The 26363-nt window shown below is 42.6% G+C and overlaps 1 protein-coding gene across 1 annotated transcript in view; it reads left to right on the top strand.

Annotated features, from left to right (window-relative positions):
* FRMPD4 (FERM and PDZ domain containing 4) overlaps positions 1–26363 on the top strand; it is a 326800-nt gene that overhangs the window by 224872 nt on the left and 75565 nt on the right. Inside the window, exons 3-4 of the mRNA XM_084841758.1 lie at positions 21503–21663; positions 23209–23311. Coding sequence (XP_084697884.1) covers positions 21503–21663; positions 23209–23311 — 264 coding nt within the window. The remainder of the gene's footprint in view (positions 1–21502; positions 21664–23208; positions 23312–26363) is intronic.

Raw genomic sequence — 26363 nt, 5'->3', positions numbered from 1 at the left:
CTAGCAGCCCGTGTAGATCCTTTACCACAGGTGTAATACACGCATGGTAAGGCAGCCAGGCAGTAACCTAGCACTGCATTCTGTGCTAGCTGCAGCTTCTGAACCAACCTTAAGGGCAGATCCACATAGAGCACATCACAGTAATCCAGTCTCAAGGTTACCAACGTGTAATTCACAGTAGCCAAGCTATCCCTGTCCAGGAACAGGTGCATCTGGCATACCAGCCTATGCCATGGAGGTCACTTGGGCCTCCATTGACATCAATAGATCCAGGAGCATGCAGAAGGCACCCATAAGCAGTGAAATGGATTCTGAGTGTCTGAAATGCCCCATGTAAAGAAAGAGGATGATCCCTCCATCCCCCCATTTATGCCAGTAACTAAGGGGAAGACTGAGGTCTGCCTGTCCCACCCTGTATTAAGCAAAAGACCCCTCCTTCATGCAAGTTCAGTGCAATGAATTGAGAAATTGGGAGGGAAAGGACAATTACATCATGTGCAGGATTGATAGGTAATCACCAGGAAGAGATTTATGATCACCTTTGGAGACCTGGTAGTTGCATTAGTAGATTCCTGTCATTGCCCCTCCATCAGTGTGGCATTGGCAAGTTGGTAAAACCTACTGTTATCTAGGACAGCTTTCCCCAGTCGGGTGCCCTCCAGATATGTTGGTTATTGGCTGTGCTGGCTGGGAATGATGGGAGTTGTAGTCCAGCACAACTGGAGGACACCAGGATGGGGAAGGCTCATTTGTGACAATCCTGTATTGTCCAACAAAAAGGGAGTGGGCCTTCTCGGTGATGGGCCCGCATTTGTGGAATGATCTCCCCAATGAGGCCTTCCTGACACCAACATTGTTATCTTTTCAGCACCAGGTCAAGACTATTCTCTTTTCCCAGGAATTTGGCAGAGTTTTAAATTGATCCTGGATTTGTTTTATGGTTTGGCCGATCGCTCAAAGTTGTTTTTAGATATATGTTGTCTCTGTGTACACTGTCTCTGTGTTTTTTCTATGTTTTTACATTTTGTATAGTCTATTTTTAATGTTTTTAACCTTTATAAACCGCTCAGACAGCTTCAGCTATGGGGCGGTATAGAAATGTAATAAATAGTAGTAATCATCATCATCCTACCAGAATATCATGGGCATCAGTCCTCCCTCATCAGCTATAGCTGTGACAAAACTAGTGAACACAGTTTGTGTCTTTAGTCGAACACCATGAGATATATTTTTTTCCCCCAAAATCCATATACTATCTATGCTTGTACTGACTAGTATTTGTTATTAGTGATGCCACTGAAGTTCATCCAAGCAAAGTTTTCAGTCTCAAACCCAAACCGTCTCTGGCTGGAATCAAAATCTGGGTCAGAGAAAGGTTTGCTATGCCAACATGTCTCCTATTTATTTCTCCTGGTGCAGGTGGATTTAGTGGTGATCCAATCCCACCCAGCAAGTGTCACGTTTGGATAAGATTGTGCTGTTAGGTACTTTTCTCATGCTGCTTTTTAGTAACTTTTTTGGGAGGACCTTTCTGTTTAATTTGTATTTGATACAAATTTTGCACAAGTCTGAATTATGAATAATAAGATTTTGTATGTAGATGGGGGTATGCATGTGTCAAGGGCTCCTTGGAGGGCTCTCTCTCTGTCTAATCCAGTAGCCAAGTCCAGACGCAGACAAAGGGATTCTTTTCAAAGCTTTATTCTTCTTTTACAACTTACAACCCTACAGGTAGCAACTAGATCTGAGCAGCAGCATCCCTATGCCCTAAGTTGGAACAGTTGGTCCTCGTTTGAAAGGCAATTACTGGCAGACCCCTGAATATAAGGACTAGGTAGAATCCCTCCCCTTTTCCCTTGGATCCTCTGGGCGCAACCGTTCTTTGAGCGCCAACCAGGTTCTACGCCTCCTTTCCGCGCTCTCCATTTGGCGCCGCTCTCTGCGTCTGCGCCGCACATCCAACCAGTCTGCTATCGGTGCTGGGTCACTCCCTGGACTGCTTTCTAATCTAGGAATGTTGGTGGGAGGAATCTCTGTCAGCTGCGGGCCCTGGGAAAAAGGGGCGCGCTCCTCTCCCAGGAGTGACTGCTCTTCCTCCGAATTAGAACTACTCTGGGATTCTATGGGCTCAGTGTCCACCCTGGCAGCATGTATATACTTTTATAGACACATTCAAATCCTGAGGCACTTATTCATACAAAACAAAACTGGTGTACTGGTTGTTGAGGAACTGTTTTGTGTATGTGATTGTGCCTGTACATAATATACAGAAAAAGATGAGCATCCCCAAAATTGTTTTTACACAAATAATATATAGTGTCTGTCTTCAGAGTAAATTGTTCATTTAAAGATCTTATTGAAAGGTGATTTAAAGTGGTTATAAATACTGCGATGTATGGCTTTTCCATTCAGTTTTACCATAGCAACAGAAATTAAGCATGTAGGACAAGAAACCAGCTGAATGTGAAAAGAGTATTTCAAATTCCTTGTGTTTTTAGCAGCAGTTTGAACTGAACAGTTTTATGCAAAATGGAAGGGACTGAAGTGTTCCTCCTCTGTCTTTGGACATCACAGAATATTTTTCTGATAGAGGAAGTAATTAGCTGGGATTACAAATGAGAACAAGGCAGACAGGTATGTAGATACGCTTCCTCAGGGGACTTAATCAGTTTCCTGTAATTAAAGTCCCAAGTATGTGTTGCATTTCAGGCTATGGATAGCACGAGCAGTAACAATGTTTGCACCTTAATATTGCTTATAGGAACAACTATACCACCGAGCAAAAATAATTAAATATATTTTAAATATGATAAGGTATTTGGAGATGTATTATGTTAAATATAACGTTGTTTGGCCTATAGCGTGGGGTGCGGTCCTTTGCCGTGTGAGGTGTGGTTGAAACTATGGTCTTCATTGTTCTTAAGCATATCTGTACGTAGTTGCAGCCTTGCATCTGTTTTAGAGTTTGTGCTCAGACAATTGAAAGCTGATTTAAATGTGAGAGAATCCTCGTGGACTCAGCCAAATAGTATTAGCTGTGTAAATGATCTACCCATATGGCATAACATTTCAGTGGTTCTTCCCCCATATGCATGCAGCTTCAGCATGCTGATGCAGCTCTCCGTTAGACCATACCTCACTGGTGCAGAAACACCACACACCTGAGGGCATAACGTAGGCTTAAGAGCCTTTAAAGTTACACCACCAATATAGATCAGCCTTAAATTCAGGGTTTTGTGGCTTTGAGGTCAGAGCTTTGAGGGCAGGCCAGGGCACTGCTTCTCCACTGAATGTTCCCGGATGGCTAGGGCAACTTTCCTGCTGCCACCACTGTTTCTCCTGCTCTGATGTTTCTGGAGATAATGCAGATGTGTACAGATATAAAAAATGGAAGCCATGAATAAGTAACCAAGGTGTGAGTGTGTGTGTGTGTGTGTGTGTGTGTGTGTGTAGAATGAAAGTGTGGCAATGACTGGCAGAAGGCAGGGACTGTAGCAGCAGCTGTAGCAGCGGGCGGCTCTGAATTTCCAAACTTGCCTTGATTCAAGACGTGAAGCATCTCAATCTGGTGAGAGCAGCTGGGCACTGAGAGTCTAGGGGAGGATCCCTCTGTTGGAGTGATGCATGGAAGAGTCTCCATGTAAAGTAACCAGCTTGCCAAGATACAGCATGTATAGCCAAGCATTAGCACACCAAGCCTGGAAATAACATGTTTAGGGAAGAGGAGAAGAAACAGGGTCATTATTAAATGCCTACTCTGCTTTTGTGCCCTCTGCTCATCCAGATTTTACTTGACTAAACTGTCCTGAGATTCTCCCTCCTGCATCTTATTTGCTATTATACTTATTTATTGCATTTACATCACACCCTTTTTCCTCTTGCAAGGAACCCAAGGCGGCTTACATTGTCCTCCTCCTCTCCATTCTATCCTCACGACAACAACCCCGTGAGGTGGGTTGGGCTGAGTGTCTGTGACTGGCCCAAAGTCACCCACTGAGCTTCCATGGCTGAGTGGGGACTAGAACCTGGATCTCCCGACTCCCAGTCCAACACTGTCACCACTACACCGCATTGGCTCTTCTGAGATTTGATACCACATTGCCATTGTGAATAATTTGTCAGGGCTGTTGGGCGGGGGCTTCTTTTTAAGCAATCATTTCTTCTTCACAGAAAGCTACTATGCATTCTGCAAAAAGCAAGTCATATTTAAAAATGGCTGATGTGGGAGTTACGTAGTATTTATGTCACAATTTTAACTATGTTCTGTTTTGTTACCTTAGAATCTTAGTGATCTGCCATGAGGTCTCTTAGAAAATGTAACTATGAAGGGAGGTCATTATTTTACATAAGGTAATTGCCAATGTACATTTGAACCAATGGATTTGTGCAGTAACATTGCTCAAGTCAGTGCATATGCTGAAAAATTGCTTTGGCATCAGACACACTATAAATAGTAGTTGCTAAACGCAGTGTGTTACAATATGATGGATGACAGCTCTGCCAAAAAGCCATTTTCCTACTATCGGAAGGCAGCTGCAGAAATGTAGTTTCTCATTTATTTATGGGAAGAAATGGTCAAGAAAAACCTCCAACAATTCTCTTTAAAGAAAAAAAAGCATACCTGCAATCTTATTAAAGTAAAAGCACTAAAATGGGCTATAAATGTATGGGCAAGATGTTCAGTGCATCAGCAATATTTTATTGGCATTTGGGAAGTTTACACAAATGCACAAATAAGGGCGGAAATGACAAGTCAGTTAACTTATTCAGGTTTGCATACTGCCATCTTCTGCCTGTCCAGATTAAAGAATTGCTGACACATGGATCCTTGCCTACATAATTAAACATTATTTGAACCACTATGAATACATTACATGCTCTTTGGAGTCTGTTATGCTTTCTTGTCCAAGTTGAGCCTGCTGGGGCTGATGCCCCTGTTACCCCATCATAGTTATGCTGCATGGAACAGGTGATACATGTAATAGAAAGCCATATAGAAAGGAAGGAAGCAAAAAGGAGTGTTAAAAGAGCGCTGAAGCAGATGTATTCTAACCATGGTCGTTTGTTTTGTTTTGATACTGAGAAACAAATGAATACAAATTTCAGTTTTGAGAGTACTTCATGTATCCCCTTTGAGAAGCAAAAGGTGTCAAAGCTGAAAGCCATCTGAACCTTTTAAACAAAAGTCTATACAATCTCATTTCATCTTTTTCACCAAATAAAATTCTTGTTTGCTTTGATTTAGCTCAGGGACTTCACTTTCTGCAATGCATAGTTCAAAACGGTCAGTTAAATGAGATATTGCCTCATATACATACCAGACTCTGAGAGCAGAAACAAGTGATCGGAGCAGATGCATGGCACATCTTCTGCTGAGGTGTACCATTTCAGACTGCAGAAGGCTAGGTTAGAATCCTTTCCCCCTAGTTTTGGAAATTCTAGGGCAGGGGTCCAGAGTGCTACTGTAGGCTCGTGCAAGGACTTTGCCATGCCCAGTGGAATCCCTGATATGTGTGGTTCTTTCCCTGAATCCCTGATACGTGTGGTTCTCTCAGCAGAACATCCATGTCATTTCTTTGGACCTCAGGCCACATCCAGATAATACATTTTATATGGAGGAGGGGGTATTCAAAATACAATCTCCCACCTGCAGTCTGAAATGGTGTGGCCTAGTAAGAGACACAGCATGTGTCTGCTCTGATTGTTTCTGCCACAACAGCAATACTCCACACATGATAGCACTTTCGTCTGAAGAGTGTGATGCATTTCTTCAAACTAATAAATACAAGCTACTTTCCAAGGAATCAAGAAGTTGAGTTCTTGGTTCTAAGGGAAGCAAAAGCCGAGTGTAGTCAAATGCCTACCCTGAATTTTAGGAAAGCTGATTTTAATAAACTCAGAACAATGCTAAGTAAGATCCCATGGCAAGCGACTCTAATGAGAAAAGGAGTCCAAGATGGGTGGGAGCTTTTAAAAAAGGAAATTCTCAAGGCACAATTACAAACTATTCCAACAAGAAGAAAAGGTGGAAGACAACAGAAGAAGTCAATGTGGCTTCACAAAAGCTTAGAGATGACCTGAAAACAAAAAAGAACACATATAGAAATGGAAAGGAGGCCAAGCAACAAAGAAAGAGTACAGGCAGGTAGCACAGAATTGCAGGGATGGCATCAGGAAGGCTAAAGCTGAGAATGAGCTGAGGTTAGCGAGGGATGCTAAAAGCAACAAAAAGGCTTTCTTCAGCTACGTGCATAGTAAAAGGTAGAAGAAAGAAATGATGGTTCAGCTATTAAATAAGGATGGCAAAACGATAACAGATGACAAAGAAAAGGCAGAGGTGCTCAATTCCTACTGTGGCTCAGTCTTCTCCCAAAGGAGGGTCTATGACCCCCCTGGCAAGGGCAAAGTACAGGCTGAAGGGGCAGGATTGCAGCTTGAGATCGATAGGCATATGGTCAAGGAACACCTAATTACTTTGAATGAGTTCAAATCTCCAGGGCCAGATGAACTGCAACCTAGAGTAATAAAGGAACTGGCAGAAGAACTCTCAGAACCACTGTCTATTCTCTAATGTCTCTAAATCATGGAGGATGGGTGAAGTGCCAGATGACTGGAGGAGGGCTAATGTTGTCCCTGTCTTCAAAAAGGGCAAAAAGGAGGAACCTGGGAACTACAGACCAGTCAGTCTGACATCAATCCCTGGGAAAATTCTGGAGCAGATGATAAAGCAATCCATCTGGAAGCACCTTGAAAACAATGCAGTGATTACTCGAAGCCAACATGGATTTGTCAAGAACAAATCCTGCCAGATGAATCTGATCTCATTTTTTGATCAAGTAACCTCCCTTGTGGACTGTGGGAATGCTGTAGACATAATATACCTCGACTTCAGCAAAGCTTTCGGCAAAGTGCCCCATGATATCCTGATGAGCAAACTAGCTCAAAGTGGGCTAGATGAAACAACGATCCGGTGGATCCACAGTTGGCTACAGAATCGGACTTGAAGAGTGCTTATCAATGGGACCTTCTCAAACTGGGGAGAAGTAACGAGTGGGGTACCACAGGGCTCAGTCCTGGGCCCAGTGCTCTTCAACATTTTTATGAATGACTTGGAGGAGGAGGTGCAGGGAATGCTGATCAAAGTTGCAGATGACACAAAATTGGGCAGGATAGCTAATACTTTGGAAGACAGAAACAAAATTCAAAGTGATCTTGATGGGCTGGAGCACTGTGCAGAAAACAACAGAATGAAATTTAATAGGGATAAATGCCAAGTTCTGCACCTAGGAAAATGAAACCAAATGCACAGTTACAAGATGGGGGATACGTGGCTCAACCACACTACAAGCAAGAAGGATCTTGGAATTGTTGTCGATCACAAGCTGAATATGAGCCAACAATGTGATGTGGCTGCAAAAAGGCAAATGCTCTTTGGGGCTGCATTAATAGAAGCATAGCTTCCAAATCCCAGGAAGTACTAGTTCCCCTCTACTCAGCACTGGTTAGGCCTCACCTGGAGTACTGTGTCCAGTTCTGGGCACCACACTTTAAGAAGGATGCAGACAAACTGGAGAGGGTTCAGAGGAGGGCAACAAAGATGATCAGGGGACTGGAAACAAAGCCCTATGAGGAAAGACTGAAAGAACTGGGCATGTTTAGCCTTGGGAAGAGAAGACTGAGGGGAGATATGATAGCGCTCTTCAAGTACTTGAAAGGTCGTTACAGAGAGGAAGGCCAGGATCTCTTCTCGATCATCCCAGAGTGCAGGACACGGAATAATGGGCTCAAGTTACAGGAAGACAGATTCCGGCTGAACATCAGGAAAAACGTCCTGACTGTTAGAGCAATACGACGATGGAACCAATTCCCTAGGGAGGTGGTGGGCTCTCCCACACTGGAAGCATTCAAGACGAGGCTGGACAGCCACCTGTCAGGGATGCTCTGACTTGGATTCCTGCACTGAGCAGGGGGTTGGACTCGATGGCCTTGTAGGCCCCTTCCAACCCTCCTATTCTATGATTCTATGATTCTATAAGTGGCAGCAGCGATAGCGGGTGCTTCCAGATGAAGCTTTTATTGTACTATCACCGTCCTCATTCACAGAATTTTATGGAGAGTCCAAATGACATTGTCACCTTGCATTTGTAGCCCTCCTGGCCCTGGGGTTTCCCACCCCCTTCCCCATCCTTTTTCCTTACCTGCCTCCCCCCCACAAATCTGTTTGGGGGGGGGAGGTGGAATAGCTGCACAGTGCCTTTCAGCTGGTTGCGCTAGGAGCCCTTCATCTGGAAACACCCCAAATGTCAATTGCATCCTTGTATTGTGGGTTGGGATAGAACAGGATAGTCTGGATAGAACTGCATTAAGAATTCTTAGGGAGCTCTATGGCTGCCTTGGCTTTGAAGGGCCTTCTGAGCCCCATGATTTATTCTATAAACAAATAACTCTTCAAAATGCAGTCATAAACATAACCACCAATCTTTGCTTCTGATGTGAAGGTGGTTCTTTTATCTAGCATTTATAATGGAATCCTTCCTTTCTTTGAATACTCAGCCATGGTGAATACTGGCAACCAGGGTGGATGCTGCTTTAGTTCTGGGTGCCTGTTCTCAGTGCAGCCCAGGATTCAGAATGATTTAATTTAACAGACTGTAGGGGCACACAGTTCAGCTATAACCTGTTTGCTCCTTTTTATATAGAAGAATGGAGATGAATAGCTAATTTTGCTGCAGAGAATTTGCCTGCTATGAATCACAAATACTCCTTTACTTTGTGACTCTAAGAGTCTGATCAAAACATCGTTGCACACTCTTATGCTGACAGAAAGGATTAATTGTTCTTCTTCCTTCTGCTTTTCTCCTTGCCCTACTTCTCCAACCCCCAGGCAGGGGAAAGAAGCATTTGCATCATGATTTAGAAAAGAAATTAAGTGCTTCCAGCATGGCTAGCGCAGTTTTCATTTCACCTGAAGATTACATTGACATTGCTGAAATGGCCTGAAGGATTAGGGAGGAAAGATCTTGGTGAGCAAAAGGAAGGGAATCAACCTGGGAGCACCAGCTGTGAATGTGCATGACACTCCAGTCCATCCTAAAGAACACACATAACTAGGAATAAAATGCATATTGGACTGTGTCTGAACTGCACAAGCAACTTCTGGTTTTAATGTGCATCTCCAGTCTGCACTCGCATACCTGCGAGGAGCTGTGGCATGGGCCACCATTATGAATATGGAAGCCCCGCCCAGGGGCTCTTGTGGCTTGTCGTGTCATCCAAACTCAGGCAGCAGAAGTTATTTGAGGGTCAAATAACCCTCGCATAACCCACAGTCTGTTTTAGGGTTATGCAAGAGTTGCTTAACTCTCAAATAACCCGGTTACCCAGGTTCGGATGACACAACGAGCCACGGCAACCTCCAGCCAGAGCTTGCATATTCAAAATGGTGGCCAGCAAGTGCTGCAGCCCCTCACGGGTAGATTAACCCATGATGGACTGTTGTGTCATGTGAACTGGCCCTATGTGTCTACCTTACACTGACTGAAGTGAAGTAGGTGCTTCCAGAAAAGGCTGTTGTCATGCATTTGCACTGCCTCATTCCCAGAATTTTACAGGGAGTCTTGACGTCCCCATTTTCCATTTGCAGCCTTCCCATGTTTTCTTACCACTTCTTCCGTCCTATTTGTTACCAGAAAAAAATCTGTTAAGGAGGAAAAGACAGAATAGCTGCACAATGCTTTTTGATGTTTAGCACTAGGAGCCCTCTGTCTGGAAATACCCAGAGGAAGATCTGAGTCCTTCTTTGAGGTTTTTTAATACCATGGTGTTTAGAGGCTTTTCAACTAGCCTCTGTAGCTATGCCTTAAAGAGCAGCTTGATGTGCTGACATTAGCAGGTAAAGCACAGAGACAGGTTTGCATGTTGATTTCTCCACATCAAGCTGCTGTTAAAGTAAAGGGACAAGAGCAAGCCAGATGGGGGTTTCTGGTAAGCTGGCAACTCTGTTTGTGCCATGCATATGGACTTTAAAAAAAGCAACTTCAATTACTGGGCTACACAGCAAGGGTAAGAACATTTAGCCTGCTGCCAAGTCTGCCACTGTAGCTGGTCTGGTAAGTGTTTTGCCTCCGATTGTATTTTACACAAAAGAAGAAAAAGTGAATTGCAGCTTCATAACATGACATCAGCTTTTTAACAGAATTTTCTGAATTCTGTTGAGGGGAAAACTTTGAGCTGTCATACTGGTTTTCCTGTAATATTCATTTTTTAATTTGATTTGTTTGGTTTAAAAACTAGCCTTCCCCTAACCTCTCACCCTCCAGATATGCTAGACTACAACCCCCATCATGCTCAGACAGCACATCCTAGAGCTGGCTGGCTGGGGATGATAGGGGTTGTAGTCTAACATATTGGGGGGGTTCAGGTTGAGGAAGGCTTTTCCAGACTATGTGACAAAAATTAGTTGCTGAAAGCAATGTAATCCATGTATTAATGTAATTGTTCTGACTGTTTGATGCAAGTAGTATTAACGAGTGTTTGTTATTCCATCCTCAAGAAGGTCAATCATATTTATGTATTGAGGTTATGTCAACTGAAAACATGTTAGGTTTGTTGTCTGACAGCTAAAGCCCAATTTTCAATAGATGCGTACAGGTGCAACAGTCATATGGTGGTGGTGTGTGTAAGAGAGTTTAAGTCAAAACTTCAAAATACAGCACCAAACCTCAAAGTACTTTAGTTATGCTATATCCTTAAATGGACTTACTTTAAACATTTTGTCAGTATACAGACAATTATGAAAGCCCTACTTTTGCGGAGAATGCTTTTAAGGGTACAATCCTATGCATGCTTAGACAGAAAACAGCCTACAATTCCCAGCATGCCAGAGCATGCTAGGAGTTGTAAGCCTTTTTCTGTCTGAACATGCATAGGATTATGTTTTAAGTGACAAGCAATGTTGCATAGGATCAAAATTCTTTGCTGATGTGATTTAGCTAATCATAGTGATAGGCACCATTCATAAGTGATGAAGTTTGCAAGAGTTTATCAGTGAGATAGGCCTAAGTTCCTAATGGTTAAGAGATTCCTTGGCTAACACCAGATTATGAAGATATATGACTTTTTCTATGCAAATTAGGCTAATTTGCATAGGATCATTTGCATCAGAAAATGTCCAGTTTGCATTGGAAAATCACTAGAGAGTAATCTAATTTAGCATGTTTAGTAAATACAATAAACTAAACAACAAAGGTAAAAAAAGTATCCGATGTTAATTTTTTGTCCTGAAATATTTGAGGGTAAGATTAAAGAAATGTGCATGATATGCTGACAACCACTCCTCTTCCACTAGGGTTGTTGGAGCACCTTCAGGTTTGCTGTCACGGCTTGTTAGTTCCATTTCATACTATACACATGTATATTCTTTCAGTGACATATGTATCTTCTTACATACTTGCTAGGGATAATCACCTGAAAAACATGAATGACAACTTTGACATTGCAAAGCTTGCCTAAAATTGTATTTGCATTTGGCATCCATTCATTGTTACTATATTTTCTGACCCACACTGCTGAGGAGAGGTGGGCAATGCGCAGCCCACATGCAACTGCAAGCTCTTCCAGTGCATCCCCCAGGGTCCCCTTTGGCCACCACAGGTACTGCCCACCTGCCAGTTCTGTGCTTTCAAAGGATGCCCTGGCCCAGGCATCCTTTGAAATGAGGGGCTGCCCCCTCAGCATCTGACCAGGGAGTATAGAGCTCTCCCTTCCCTGGTCTGTGTGTGTGTGTGGGGGGGGAGTTCCCAGTGGATTTCCTGTGTATGTGTGTGTGTAGTGGGGGGCCCTGATGGATTTCCACTGAGGAAATGACATGCAAATAGCGGTAAAAAGTTGCCCATTTCTGATTATCCAGTACTACACGTGTGGTTGCAAATGTAATTTACTGTAGCACCACAGTAAATTTCCCATGTAGATTGGGCCCTGGTCTTCGTTCTTCGTTAGAAAGTAACCCATTTTTTTTACAGAGTTATGACTTCCCAAAATGTAAACATCAATATCCAAATATGACATTACTTCCAGTACAACTAACTGCTATGAAAAAGACTGGTAAAAAAGTAGTTTTAATGGCTTGAAGGGGTAATAATTTCTACACAGGTAGCAGTTGGAGTCCTAAACAGCAGCATTAGCCATAAGTGTTTCCTGGTATGTCACAGGGTAGTATATGCAGATTATCTATACAGGGTGCTTCCAGATGAGGCTCTTATTGTGAAATTACACGGCGTGATTCACAGAAGGGGGGGGGGTCCAGAATTTTATGGGCAGTCATTTTCAATGTGTAACCTCCCCTTATTTTCCCTCAGCTTCTCCAACCTTTTTCTTACTCCAAAAAATAAAAGTCTGCTAAGGATAGAAAGATGGAATAGCTGTACTCCACAGTTACTTTCTAATGCAGTGGCAGATCCTTGCTGTGCCACATCACAAACTGGAAACAGGTTGCATAGAGGATAAAAACATCAATTGAGCATGTGGGCACAAACACACACACACACACACACGGTTTGAGTCTTATCTTACCCATGAATACACTAATCTTAGGAAGGCCATGCGACATTGGCCTATTTTACAGGTTTTGTTGAAGTAATGTGTGTGAAGCTCTTTGAGCATATACTTTTAAAATATACAAGATCTTTATTATTTGGCTGTATCTCTGTCTCTGCATTTAATATATAAGTGAATGGAAGCTAAGGGAGCACACAAGCAAGAGGTTGTTGGTTTTATTACAACAGTTTGTTTACAGGTTTTCTGTTGATTGAAGTCTCTGAATTAGAACCTTTCTTTCTTTTACCGCTAAGGATCCCTATTCTAAAGAACAAATCTTGAATTGATTAGTGAGTAAACATGCCTCTGGGAGATAGCGGAGGACAGGAAGGCCTGGCATGCTATGGTCCATGGGGTCACGAAGAGTCGGACACAACTTAACGACTGAACAACAACAACAACATGCCTGAGATTGTGGCCACATTCCATTTGCATTGCCACAAAACTGTTGGAGAACATATGGTTTCATGCTAATGATTTAGGAACTTCCATTTAAATTCAAGCTGGATTTCAGAAAAACTTTATTTAAGCAGCGTTTTTGTAAATCTACTAAAGTCTTGGCTTTTGATATGCTTATTTATTTAGTTATTTATTTATTGCTTCCCTGTTTTTGCTGTGCTGGTTACTAACTGTGTTTTTGTGATGCACATCACTGTCCTGTTCCTTATGATGGATAAATGCTCAAGGGCTTCTCTTGAAGACACTTTGGGATTCTATATGTAGATCTAGACTCGGATGTAAGCAGATGGAGGATTACTGTTATTCCCTTTAGAATTAAACCTGTCACAGAGCAACTAACAAGAATTGTTCATTCCACTTTAGTACAGACCCCTTTGATCTCAATTAATTTGCCATGTATTTTCAGTCCTCTGGCTCACTTTACCGTGTTTTATCTTGCAAGCTGCATTTCACTAGACTCAGCAACAGGGCTTACTGATGCATTTTTATGAGATAAGAAACCTTCTCTCCCTGCTTTTTAAATTGTAACTTTGTTGAGTAACAGTTGGCTGATATTAGCACATAAGGGGTATGTCCATAGGGGTGAATGCCCCTTCCTTGTTCTCCTCGACCTCTCAGCGGCTTTTGATACCGCTGACTACAGTATCCTCCTGGACCTCCTGGAGGGGTTGGGCATTGGAGACACCGTTTCGCGGTGGTTCCGGTCCTTCCTCTCCGGCAGGTACCAGAGGGTAGCACTGAGAGAGGAGGTTTCAGACCCGTGGCCACTCACTTGTGGGGTGCCACAGGGTTCCATCCTCTCCCCGATGCTATTTAACATCTGTGTGAAGCCGCTGGGGGCTCTCATCCGGAGGTTTGGGGTGCGGTGTCATCAATATGCGGATGACACACAGCTCTACCTCTTGTTCAAATCTTCACCAAGGTTAGCTGTAGAATCCCTGTCCAAATGTCTGGAGATGGTGAGTGGCTGGATGGTGAGGAATAAGCTGAAGCTGAGCCCTGACAAGACTGAGGTACTTTTGGTGGGAGACAAGAGGAGGCTGGAGGATATTGACCTGGCGTTGAATGAGGTACAGCTACCCTTGAAAGACCAGATCCGCAGCCTGGGGGTCATTTTGGACTCCCAGCTGTCCATGGAGGCTCAGGTGTCAGCTGTGAGCTGGACAGCGTTGTATCAACTCCATCTGATATGGCGGCTGTGCCCCTTCCTTCCCGACCATCTGCTCCCATCAGTAGTACATGCCCTGATCTCCTCTCGTTTAGACTACTGTAATGCGCTCTATACGGGGTTACCCTTGAAAACAGTTCGGAAGCTGCAGCTGTTACAGAACGCAGCAGCTCACCTGATTAAAGGCAGCCGCCGGCGAGATCACATCACTCCAGTGCTGAAGGAGTTGCACTGGTTACAAGCTGTTTTACGGGCCAAATTCAAGGTGTTGGTTTTGATCTTTAAAACCCTATATGGCTCCAGCCCAGCCTATCTTAAGGAGCACCTCCAGCAACACCAGACAGGCCGCTTAACAAGATCAGCCTTGGATTGCCTTCTCTCTGTCCCATCAGCCAGGACAGCTAGACTGGTGGGGACGAGGGAGTGGGCCTTTTCTGTGGTGGCCCCCACTCTGTGGAACTCCCTCCCTCGGGAACTCCGCCATGCCCCCTCTTTAATGAGCTTCCGCCATGCATTAAAAACGTGGTTGTTCAGGCAGGCATTTGGGGTAGGATAGGGTATTTTAGAAAATGTTTTTATTGTAGAATTTTGTTGTTTTAAAGTGTTTTATTATATGCTTGTACATCGCCCAGAGTGGCTGCGTGACCAGCTAGATGGGCGATTAATAAATTTAATAAATAATAAATAAATAAGTGAATGGGGTGATAGTGTTAGATCTTGGGCCAGAATGTTAGACCATGGCCCAGTTCACACAATCTCAAATCTAGACATACTGTACATGAGATGTGGCACTGAGTCCACACTGTGTATACAAGATGTGAATTGAGCATACTCATGTACATCTGTACAACCTTGTAAGCGATGTGTTCCCCTGATGTCCTTTCAGAGTGCTAAAGTGATTGCCTGTTATAAGTCCTTGCCCAGCCTAAGAAATGGATGTTCTTTGCTAGGAACATCCTGTTGTGGGCCTGGTATTTCAGGCACACACTCTGGCATTCTGACATTGCCAGTCCTTCCAACTCCTAAATGTGTTGTCTCCAGAACACTATGGAATGTGATGAATGGAAGTTTTGAGTTTTAATAGGCCTTTATCCTACCCTTCAAATAAAATGTATCAGAGTGGCTTCCATACAACAAAAATATAATACTATACTATACAAGTGATATAATGGACTCCTTCCACTCATAGAAGAGTTCTTCCATCTTCTGCCAACCTTTGGCACCCTACAATAGCTTTGCAAGAGTGTAAAAGGGAGAAAAAGCCCTGCCTGTGTGAAGTTCAGAAATTTCTGTGACATTGTAATATAAAAAAAAAAAAATACCAAAGCCAAATGAGGTATCTGTCAGTGGGGACAGGTTAAACAAGAAAAAGAAAAGCTCCAATAGTGAAGCAGAAAGGGCAGGGCATCAGCCGGAATGAGGAACATTACAGAACGTCTGTCTGAAGCAGGAACCTGGCTTATGCTAAGTCAGACTATTTGTCTATCTTGCCTAGAACTGTCTACTCTGAGTGGCGGTGGCTCTCTGGGGTTTTGGGCAGAAGCCTTTCATATCATCTGCTACCTAATCCTTGTAACTGGAAATGCCAGGGATTGAACCTGGGACCTTCTGCTTACAAAGTGTGTGTTTTATCCTGGAGCGATTTTTCCTCAGGATGATGCTGTCCACATCACAAAAGTCATTTTTGTTGTTGTTCAGTCGTTCAGTCGTGTCCGACTCTTCGTGACCCCATGGACCATAGCACGCCAGGCCTTCCTGTCCTGCACTCTCTCCCGGAGCGTGCTCAAGTCCAGTCATAACACATAGTAAATAAAGGGATGGGAAGGGGGAAGCAAAATGAATTTACAATCCAAATGCAGGTTCCATGGCTTCAACGTCAGCCACTTCTCTCACCCCCCCTTTTTTTCTTTCTTTTTTGCTTTGTTTTCCATCTTGATAAAGAGTTCTGGAGAAGTTGTAAATTATTTTGTGACCTTTGAGTTGGCCTAAAATGGTATTACAGTGATATGAATTTTGGATTTTTTCTTTTGGCCAACATTTGGCTTTTTGTGTTCTTCTCAGACTGGAATTTCAGAAAGGAAATTTCATCATGCTTGAATTTCAAAAAGTCCAATTTGAATTCTGAAATTTCACAGATTTCAGTTGTCTGAATTGCATTGCATTTGCAGGAACAGACAGGCACTCATGGCTACCATGCTAGTCAGCATTTAGACTAAACCTCAAAAATGAGTATTAGAAAGAGGTGATTAGTGTTGGGTGAGTAATTATCATTAGCAGGTCTGCATGATAGATCCCACTTCAGAATAGAGTTAGCCTTCAATTCTGGTGTTTTTTTTTAATATCCTATAACCTAAAATACAAGTCCCCTGTGAACAGGCAATGCACCATTTAGATGTTCAGGCTTGCAGATGTGTTTCTGGTTTTCTTTACCTAGGTTTAGGTGTTCATACGTGTTATATGAAGAAGACAGGTAGCCTTTGGCGTGTGTGTGTGTATGATTGATTTGAACGAGATGTACAGCTTTTTACAAAAAAGCTGTACATTACTTTTATCAAAAACCAGCAGAACCATTTTTTTTCTTTCTAATTACATTTCTACCATATGCTCACCCAGATGGCTTCTACTTATAGGCTGCTATAAAATGACCTTACTTTAGAGGATTTAATAACTGAAGAAGCTTATGAACAAATAGAATTGACACTTTTGTCAGGAGAAAAAAGATCAACCCCCACCCTGCCTGGTGCCTTTATGGGAAAAGTGCTGTTACTCGATGTGACTGTGGAATTGCTGTTCATCTCGTATATACAAATGTATTCGTTATGAGAATGAAAATGGAGGGCTCAGGGCATCAGCTGAAGGCACATGATGCTGCAGCCTTGTTGAATGTAAGCATGTCTGTGTTTAGTTATTGCCTGCATAGGAGACCATCTGGGAATTCCATATATACAACTTTGTGTTCCCTGGAGAAATGGCAGAATATAATGTAATAAACAATAAAAAAAATGCAACATTGTTGAAAGGGGAATCAGAAGTTTAGATATCAAACTCTTTTTGAGCTGATTGAACTTACAGAGTTTAATGTATTCATAAAGGATTCCTTAATCATGTTGACCTTTGGTGTTTTCCTTTATACACAGTAGGCTTTTCCCTGAAATGACTAGAGGCTGTTAAATGTACTTACTTGACTGTCAACCACCAGCTTTGTTGTGCTGTTTGATCTGTTGGTAGAGTGATAAACACATGGCAAATACTTTTCTCCAGCTTTCCTGTTTTTACCCTTCCAGTTATAACTATTTAGCAGGAAAATCTAAGCTGACTTTGGAAAGAGATAGAGAAATACTATTTATATGGTAAGAACTTAATTTTTATATCACAGGCTGCAGTCCTAAGCATACCTACCACAAGCTGAAACTGATTCAATACATTGGCACTTGCTTCTGAGTAGTAAGCATGTATAATGGCAAGTGCACTTGTGTGGATCCCATTAATTCCAGTGGAGTTGGCACCAAAGAACTTCTCAATGGATACTAATACCCCAAATTAGTATATGCTTATTAAAATATTTATTTCTTTATTTAATTTATATCTTGCCTTTCCATCAAAAATACTACTCAAAGCCATTTATAATAACAACAATAACCAAAATTATTATTTGTTTAGTGTGAAAGGTAATGGCACTTCCAGTGGTTTTGACTCAATTTACATGTATTGTGATTTTTTAAAAAATTAAACTTTGAATGTTACATTCATTGCGTGTTGCATCATATATACTTTTAACTTCAAGACACGTACGCTATATCACGCTAGATTTCATTGGCAAATGATGGACTTCCTTGAGCTAGATCATCTCCTTAACAATTAACAAAACACCATAACAATTACAATAGCAGTTACGTATTCTATGCAGAGGGACACACTTTATTCTACTGTTGGTATAATTGGCTAGCTCTTCTTTTTACAAGCAACACAGATTCTCATGCATGTAGTGGCCAATGGCCATCAGTAAAAGTCTGCCCCTAAAAACCTCCAGCCATTCCCAGTCCGTTACTCAGAAAAACTGATGCTTTCCATGTGTGCTGGAAGTTGCAGCCAGCACATGGAAGCTATGCACAAGGCAAGTTGCCATGATCATGGCCTGCCCATGAAGCAGTTGTGAGAAGAGTTGTGCTGTCAGAGGGCAGAGCAGTCCTTGGCTTCAGAGGGCAGAGCAGCAAGTTTGGGCACATATTTTATCACTTAGTTCAGGTGTCACCTCCCCTCCCCACTAAATCAATCCTAAAACCATTTATTCAGCTGAATAACTGGTTTGAAAGTAATAGGTTAATTGTCCAACACATCCAGTAAATCAATAGGATCTCAATGTTTAATTTCTCATTAAAAGTATGACTCCAGTTATCAAAGCATAATCCTGATCTAAATTGTTTCCAAAACCAATGCAAGGTGCTGGTTCTTACATATAAAATCCTAAACAGTTTGGGGCCAGGATATCTGAAAGACCACCTCCTCCCATATGAGCCTGTCTGTAAGTTGCCATCATTTATGTTCATCATCAAAGACCCTCCTCCAGGTGCCACCTCAGAGGGAGGACCAGAATGTGACAACAAAGGAGAGGGCTTTCTCAGTAATGGCCCCCCAATTATGGAATGATTTCCCCAACGAGGGTCTTCTAGTACCAACATTTTTATCTTTTCAGTACCAGGTTAAGACCTTCCTCTTCTGTCACACATAGGAAACATATGATGAGGTTTTAATCAGGTCCTGGATTTTTCTTATTGTTGATTGTTTAAAATTGTTTAGATATATGTCTGTCTCTGTGTCTGTTATCAGTTTATATGTTTGCATGTAAATGGTTTTTATACTGTGTATAATGTATTTTTAAGGTTTTTAATCTTTGTAAATCACTCAGAGAGCTTTGGATACTGGGCAGTATAGAAATGTAATGAATGAATGCATACATCATTGGAGGCCATTATATGCTCCACCATCTAAAGAAGTTAGGTTAGGTGGCACTCTAGACAGCGTCTTTTATGTAGCCACACTGCAGTTATAGAACTCCCACCCACCGCAGTTATAGAACTCTCACATAATAAAGAGGTCAGACTAACTCCCTCTTTATTATGCTTTATATGGGCAGTGAGTACTATATTGTCCTGCTGGTTTTTAGTTTAATTTTCTGACGTTATTGCGATGAATGCTCCAGCTTTATTTTATTGTTGTTATGATCTTATTCTTTAATCTGAATTTTGTATATCGCCTTGAGTACCCAGTTGCGGGGGGAGGGATTTATCATTTGTCAAATAAAATAAAATGATACAATTTGATGGTTTCTGTAATTGAGGCCACAAATCTAAATCCAACAGAGGAAAGCACATTTGCAGGAAATTGTGCTAATGTGCGTGTTAACATTCCTCATCATTTACCTAGCAGACATTTTGTATCACCAGACTTTAAAAGATAGTTACTGAAAGTATTTTCTCTCCAGTGTCTTTTATATACTATTCTGAGACAGGATGTGTGATGCAAATGAGACAGTGTAAATAGATTAGGGGTGTGGAACTTTATTTCTTTCTAGGGCCACATTACCTTGGGGATAATCTGTCAGCTGGGGGGGGGGGCTGCATGCTGGTGGTGGGTGGAGACCTGTTCTCTCTCTCTCTCTCTCTCTCTCTCTCTCTCTCTTTCTCTCTTTCTTTCAATCTCTGCCACCACCTTTCCCCCCCTCCCTTCCTTCCTGCCAGCAGGCTGCCAGGGGAGGGACAGATCGCTCTTGCCAGAGGTCAACTGATCATTTGCAGAGGACTTTTGAAATTAAGCTGAGGGCTGCAAGAAATTTGGGCGAGGAATGCATACGGCTAGAAAGATAAAATCATAAAACTAAACATCAAACTATACAAATAGCCCAAAAGCTTTTAAATCAAACAGATGTCTGCCAAAATTTGATGATGATCATGATCATGATGGTAGTGATAATTTTGCAGCTCTTACAGAAAAATAGCCCAACATATCAGGGTCCTATTCATATCTAAGGGGTTATTCTAGAGCCTAGGGGTCACCATGGTGAAAGCACTACTTCTACCTCCCATAGAAAGGGCACGTGAAGCAGCAATTGATCAGCTGACTACAACTGGTGCATGGGCTGAAATAGGGAGGGAATGTCCTCTGGTATGCTGATCCCAGGCTGTGAAGGGCTTTATAGGTCAAAGCCAGCATCCACAATTGGGCCCAGAAGCACACCATTAGCAATGACATTGGCCCAATATTGGTTAGATACGGTCACATATCCCCATGTCTATTTTTAAAAGGGTAATATTTTTCATCAGCTGTAGGTACCAATTTTGTCATTGATATCTGTTGCAGAAGGTCCCAGGTTCGATCCGCAGCATCTCCAGCTAGGGCTAGGAAATATCACTGCCTGAAACCCTGGAGAGCTGCTGCCAGTCAGTGTTGACAGTACTGGGCTAGATGGCGCAACGGTCTGACTCAGTATAAGGCAGCTTCCTCTGTTCCTACGTTCTGTGACAAAATGTATTCACAGCTGTCACTTGCTTTCAAAAAGCCGAGCTTGGTCGAGGAACATTCTGACTCCCTCACCTGGTTTCATGGAGATGCCACCTCTCTGTCTATCATAAGTAAGTTAATCTTGAAGAAGACCTGAGTATTCCCCACCACCAACTCCTTCATCTTGCCTGAATTCAGTTTTCATTTGTTCACCCTCATCAACTCAGCCACAGCCTCCAAACCCTGTTTTAGGTGGCAAAATTTGAATTTAAACTCAGATTTACCAATACCCTGTCTAATGGTCCAGTTGTGTGTTATAAGTCAGGTAGGAAGTGTTCATGCTGATATATGTAGATACATGATTTTTAGATATATGTTGTCTGTTCGTGTGCTGTCTGTTTATATGTTTTTATGTAAATGGTTTTGCACTTTGTATAATGTATTTTAGTGGTTTTTAATCTTTGTCAACCACCCAGAGAGCTTTGGCTATGAGGCAGAATAGAAATATAATAAATGAATGAATCTACCTCTAATTGTAATGTCACTTTACTACAATAACAGCATAACATCAATGGAGTTCATTGACTGGGCTTGCATTTACTGTGTAAACAGCAGGGTAAACTGACTCATACTGTATCAAATATGAGTTTTCTCCAATGTACGTTGATGAATTCAAGCAAAATACGTCTTTCCTCCATTTATCATCATGTCACGCTGTAGCCAATTTTGATTACCTTTAACAGATACAACAATCTCATACCTTTAATGTTTCTTTTCCCTTAGCCACATAACACAATCTGCCCCTTTTGATGACCCGCGATTAGACAGCTGCCAAATCACACCTCCAGCCCCTCGGAAAGTGGAAATGAGGAGAGATCCAGTGCTGGGATTTGGTTTTGTGGCTGGGAGTGAAAAACCTGTGGTGGTGCGCTCTGTAACACCAGGTATGATTCCGCATTTGAGTTACAGCTTTATGGTCTAACAGGAGAATTAAAGAGATCCTTGCTTATAATGGAGTGCATTAGCTTTGTATACATTTCTGTCATTCCAAGACTTCTGCTTTATACTCTAAATACTGATAATGTAAAGCCATAATAGATATTACTGGTGTCATGTCTAGTCTATCTTCATGGGAAATTTGCTCTTACCTTCCTTCTAAATGAATTACCAGATGGCAAATTCCCATATACCAGGGCTGAGTAAATTATGGCCCTCCAGATATTCTGGCCTATAAGAAGCTGCCTTAAACTGAGCCAGACCATCGCTCCATCTACAACTCCCATCAACCTACCCAGCAAAAAGGATGGCAAATGATGATGGGAGTTGTAGGCCAAAACATTAGGAGGGCCACAAATTGCGCACCCTTGCCATAGATCATTCCCTCTGGATGTGCCAGACACTAGTAGCAATGCTACAGAGCACTCTCTCACAGAGCTAACAAACTGGCCTTACCTTCTATTCCAACTCCCATGGTCTGAGTTACACTTGTGGCTGCATTACCAGCTGTTGCTCCAGCCATGAGGAAGCTACCCCTCTCAAGCTTAGTTGTTGTTAGTATCTTACCAATGAATCTGTAGTTTATTTGGCTTCAGCTTATCTGAGTTTCTTCTTGCACTGCTGTGCTATAGTACAGAGGGCCCTTGTGACTGTCCCCTGCACTGGCCAATGAGTGTTTCTAAAGACTGAAGGCCCATGGTCCTTGCACACAAGCACCACTTCTGAGAGGAAGCGGGGGTAGATGGCTTATTACAGTTAGGCAGGGTCTTTATATAGCTGGACTTCAGTTATGTGCCACGAGGAGTCTGAAATAGGAAGCAGAAACTGCTAGAACCCGGGGTCATCCCATGATTGGTGGGAGATTCAGGACAGATAAAAGGAAGTACTTCTTCACACAGCGCATAGTTAAACTATGGAATTTGCTACCACAAGATAAAGTGATGGCCACCAATTTGGATGGCTTTGAAAGGATGTTAGACACATTCATGGAGGAGAAGGTTATCAATGGCTACTAGTCCTGATGGCTATATGCTACCTCCAGTATTGAACGCAGTATACCTATGTACACCAGTTGCTGGGGAACATGGGCAGGAGGGTGCTGTTGCACTCATATCCTGCTTGTAGGCTTCTTGTGGGCAGCTGGTTGTCCACTGTGTGAACAGAATGCTGGACAAGATGGACCCTTAGTCTGATCCAGCATGGTTCTTCTTACGTTCTTATGTACTAAAATCACTATTGATGGCATTCCTTCATCTGTCAGCAAGACTTGCTTGTGCATATACAACTCAGTAGGGGGGAAATACCATTGCTATTCCTTACCCATTGATATTGCCGAATTCTTATGTGCTAACTTTCACCAGTTAAGATCCAGCTGTAAAATGTACTTCACATCTCCATGCATAATAATATATAATGAATATCTCCTATCTGCATAACAGAGATCATTATACGCAATGATGAATACCCTGTGCTTGAATGTCATGTATTTACAGGGGGTCCCTCTGAAGGAAAACTTATACCAGGAGATCAAATCATCATGATTAATGATGAGCCTGTCAACACTGCTCCAAGGGAGAGAGTCATCGACCTTGTCAGGTAGTTGGTTTTATTTGCTTTTTATTTTATTTAGACTCCTAGCCTACCCCAGCCTTCCCCAAACTAGTGCCCTCCAGATGTTGTGCACTACACCTCACATCAGCCATGGCCAGTATGATTGACGGTCATGGCGTATAGGAATTGAAGTCCAAAAGAACTGAAGGGCACCAGGTTGGGGATGTCAAAGCTGGTACAGCTTTGGTACAGGCGCTGGTAACCTCAAGACTGGATTACTGTAGGGCATGCTGTGTGGGGCTGCCCTTAAGGCTGCTCCAGAAGCTGGAGCTAGTGCAGAATACAGCAGCTCAGCTCTTGTCAGGAGCTGCCCCTTTTCAGCATGTAACTCCTTTGCTGAGGGAACTGCACTGGCTGCCCATTTGCTACCAGGCCAGGTTTAAGGTTTTGTGTACAACCCCTTCACGGATCACTGCCTTGTTGTGGCGAAGGGGCTTGCGTAACTCAGTGAAGCCATAAGCTATGTCGTGCAGGGCCACCCAAGACAGACAGGTCATGGCGGAGAGTTCGGACAAAATGTGGTCCAGTGGAGAAGGAAATGGCAACCCACTCCAGTATTCTTGCCAAGAAAACCCCATGGAACGTATCACAAGGCTAAAAGATAGGATGCTAGAAGATGAGCCCCTCAGGTCGGAAGGTGTCCAATATACTACTGGGGAAGAGCAGAGGGAATTTCCAAGTAGCGCCAGAAAGAGTGAAGCAGCTGGGACAAAGCCGAAAGGACACTCAGCTGTGGATGTGTCTGGTGGTGAAAAGAAAATCTGATACTGTAAAGAACAATATTGTTTAGGAACCTGGAATGTCAGATCAATGAATCAAGGTAAGCTGGAGGTGGTCAGACATGAGATGGCAAGATTGAACATCGACATCTTGGGAATCAGCGAACTAAAATGGACAGGCATGGACGAATTTAATTCAGGTGACCATCATATCTACTACTGTGGGCAAGAATCCCTTAGAAGAAATGGAGTAGCACTCATAGTCAACAAAAGGATGGGAAAAGCAGTACTGGGGTACAATCTCAAAAACTATAGAATGATCTCAGTACGAATCCAAGGCAAACCATTCAACATCACAGTAATTCAAGTCAATGCCCCAACCACTGAGGCCGAAGAAGCTGAGGTTGATCAGTTCTATGAAGTCCTACAACACCTTCTAGAACTAACACCAAACAAAGATGTCCTCTTCATCATAGGTGATTGGAATGCTCAAATAGGAAGTCCAGAAGTCACCGGCATAACAGGCAAGCATGGCCTTGGTGTACAAAATGAAGCAGGACAAAGGCTAATAGAGTTTTGCCAAGAGAACACGCTGATCATAGCGAACACTCTTTTCCAACAGCACAAGAGGCGACTCTACACATGGACATCACCAGATAGTCAGTATCGAAATCAGATTGATTATGTCCTTTGCAGCCAAAGATGGAGAAGCTCTATACAGTCAGTCAAAACAAGACCTGGAGCTGACTATGGCTCAGATCATGAGCTTCTTATTGCAACATTTCGGCTTCAATTGAAGAACGTAGGGAAAACCACTAAACCATTTAGGTATGACCTAAATCATATCCCTTATGAATATACAGTGGAGGTGAGGAATAGATTTCAGGGATTAGACCTGATAGACAGAGTGCCTGAGGAACTATGGACGGAGGTCCGTAACATTGATCAGAGGCAGCAAGCAACTCAATCCATCCCAAAGAAAAAGAAATGCAAAATGGCTGTCTGAGGAGGCTTTACAAGTAGCTGAGGAAACAAGGGAAGCGAAAAACAGGGGAGAAGGGGGAAGATATATCCAAGTGAATACAGAGTTCCAGAGAATAGCAAGGAGAGACAGGAAGGCCTTCTTAAATGAACAGTGCCAAGGAATCGAGGAAAACAACTGAATGGGAAAGACTAGAGATCTCTTCAAGAAAATTGGAGATATCAAGGAAACATTTTGTGCAAAGACAGGCATGATAAAGGACAAAGAAGGCAGGGACCTAACAGAAGCAGATGAAATTAAGAAGAGGTGGAAAGAATACACAGAAGAACTATACAGGAAAGATCTGAATGTCCTCGATAACCATGATAGTGCAGTCACTGAACTTGAGCCCGACATCCCAGAGAGTGAAGTCAAGTGGGCCTTAGGAAGCATTACTAACAACAAAGCTAGCAGAGATGACAGTCTTCCAGCTGAGCTATTTAAAATTCTAAAAGATGATGCTGTTAAAGTGCTGCACTCAATATGACAACAAATTTGGAACACTCAACAGTGGCCACAAGACTGGAAAAGGTCAGTTTACATTCCAGTTCCAAAGAAGGGCAACGCCAAAGAGTGTTCAAACTACCGCACAATTGTGCTCATTTCACATGCCAGCAAGGTGATGCTCAAAATCCTACAAGCTAGGCTTCAGCAGTATGTGAACCGAGAACTGCCAGAAGTACAAGCTGGGTTTCAAAGATGCAAAGGAACTAGAGATCAAATTGCCAACATTCGCTGGATCATGGAGAAAGCAAGAGAATTCCAGAAAAACGTCTATTTCTGCTTCATTGACTACGCTAAAGCCTTTGATTGTGTGGATCACAACGAACTGTGGCAAAGTCTTAAAGAGATGGGAGTACCAGACCACCTTACCTGTCTCCTGAGAAACCTGCACGAGGGCCAAGAAGCAACAGTAAGAACCAGACACGGAATAACCGATTGGTTCAAAATTGGGAAAGGAGTACGACAAGGCTGCATATTGTCGCCCTGCTTATTTAACTTATATGCAGAGTACATCATGAGAAACGCTGGGTTGGATGAATCACAGGTCGGAATTAAGATTGCCGGGAGAATTATCAACAACCTCAGATACGCAAACGATACCACCCTAATGGCAGAAAGTGAAGAGGATCTAAAGAGCCTCTTGTTGAGGGTGAAAGTGGAGAGTGCAAAAGCTGGTTTGAAACTCAACATTAAAAAAATGAAGATCATGGCATCTGGCCTCATCACTTCCTGGCATATAGAAGGGGAAGAAATGGAAGCAGTGACAGATTTTATTTTCTTGGGCCCCAAGATC

The sequence above is a fragment of the Heloderma suspectum genome, chromosome 3 (assembly GCF_057233095.1).
Source record: "Heloderma suspectum isolate Gila_16-S chromosome 3, 16-S_ref, whole genome shotgun sequence".
Lineage (NCBI taxonomy): Eukaryota > Metazoa > Chordata > Lepidosauria > Squamata > Helodermatidae > Heloderma > Heloderma suspectum.
Note: the sequence above shows the minus strand (reverse complement) of the source record. Positions and strands in the feature narration are given on the sequence as shown.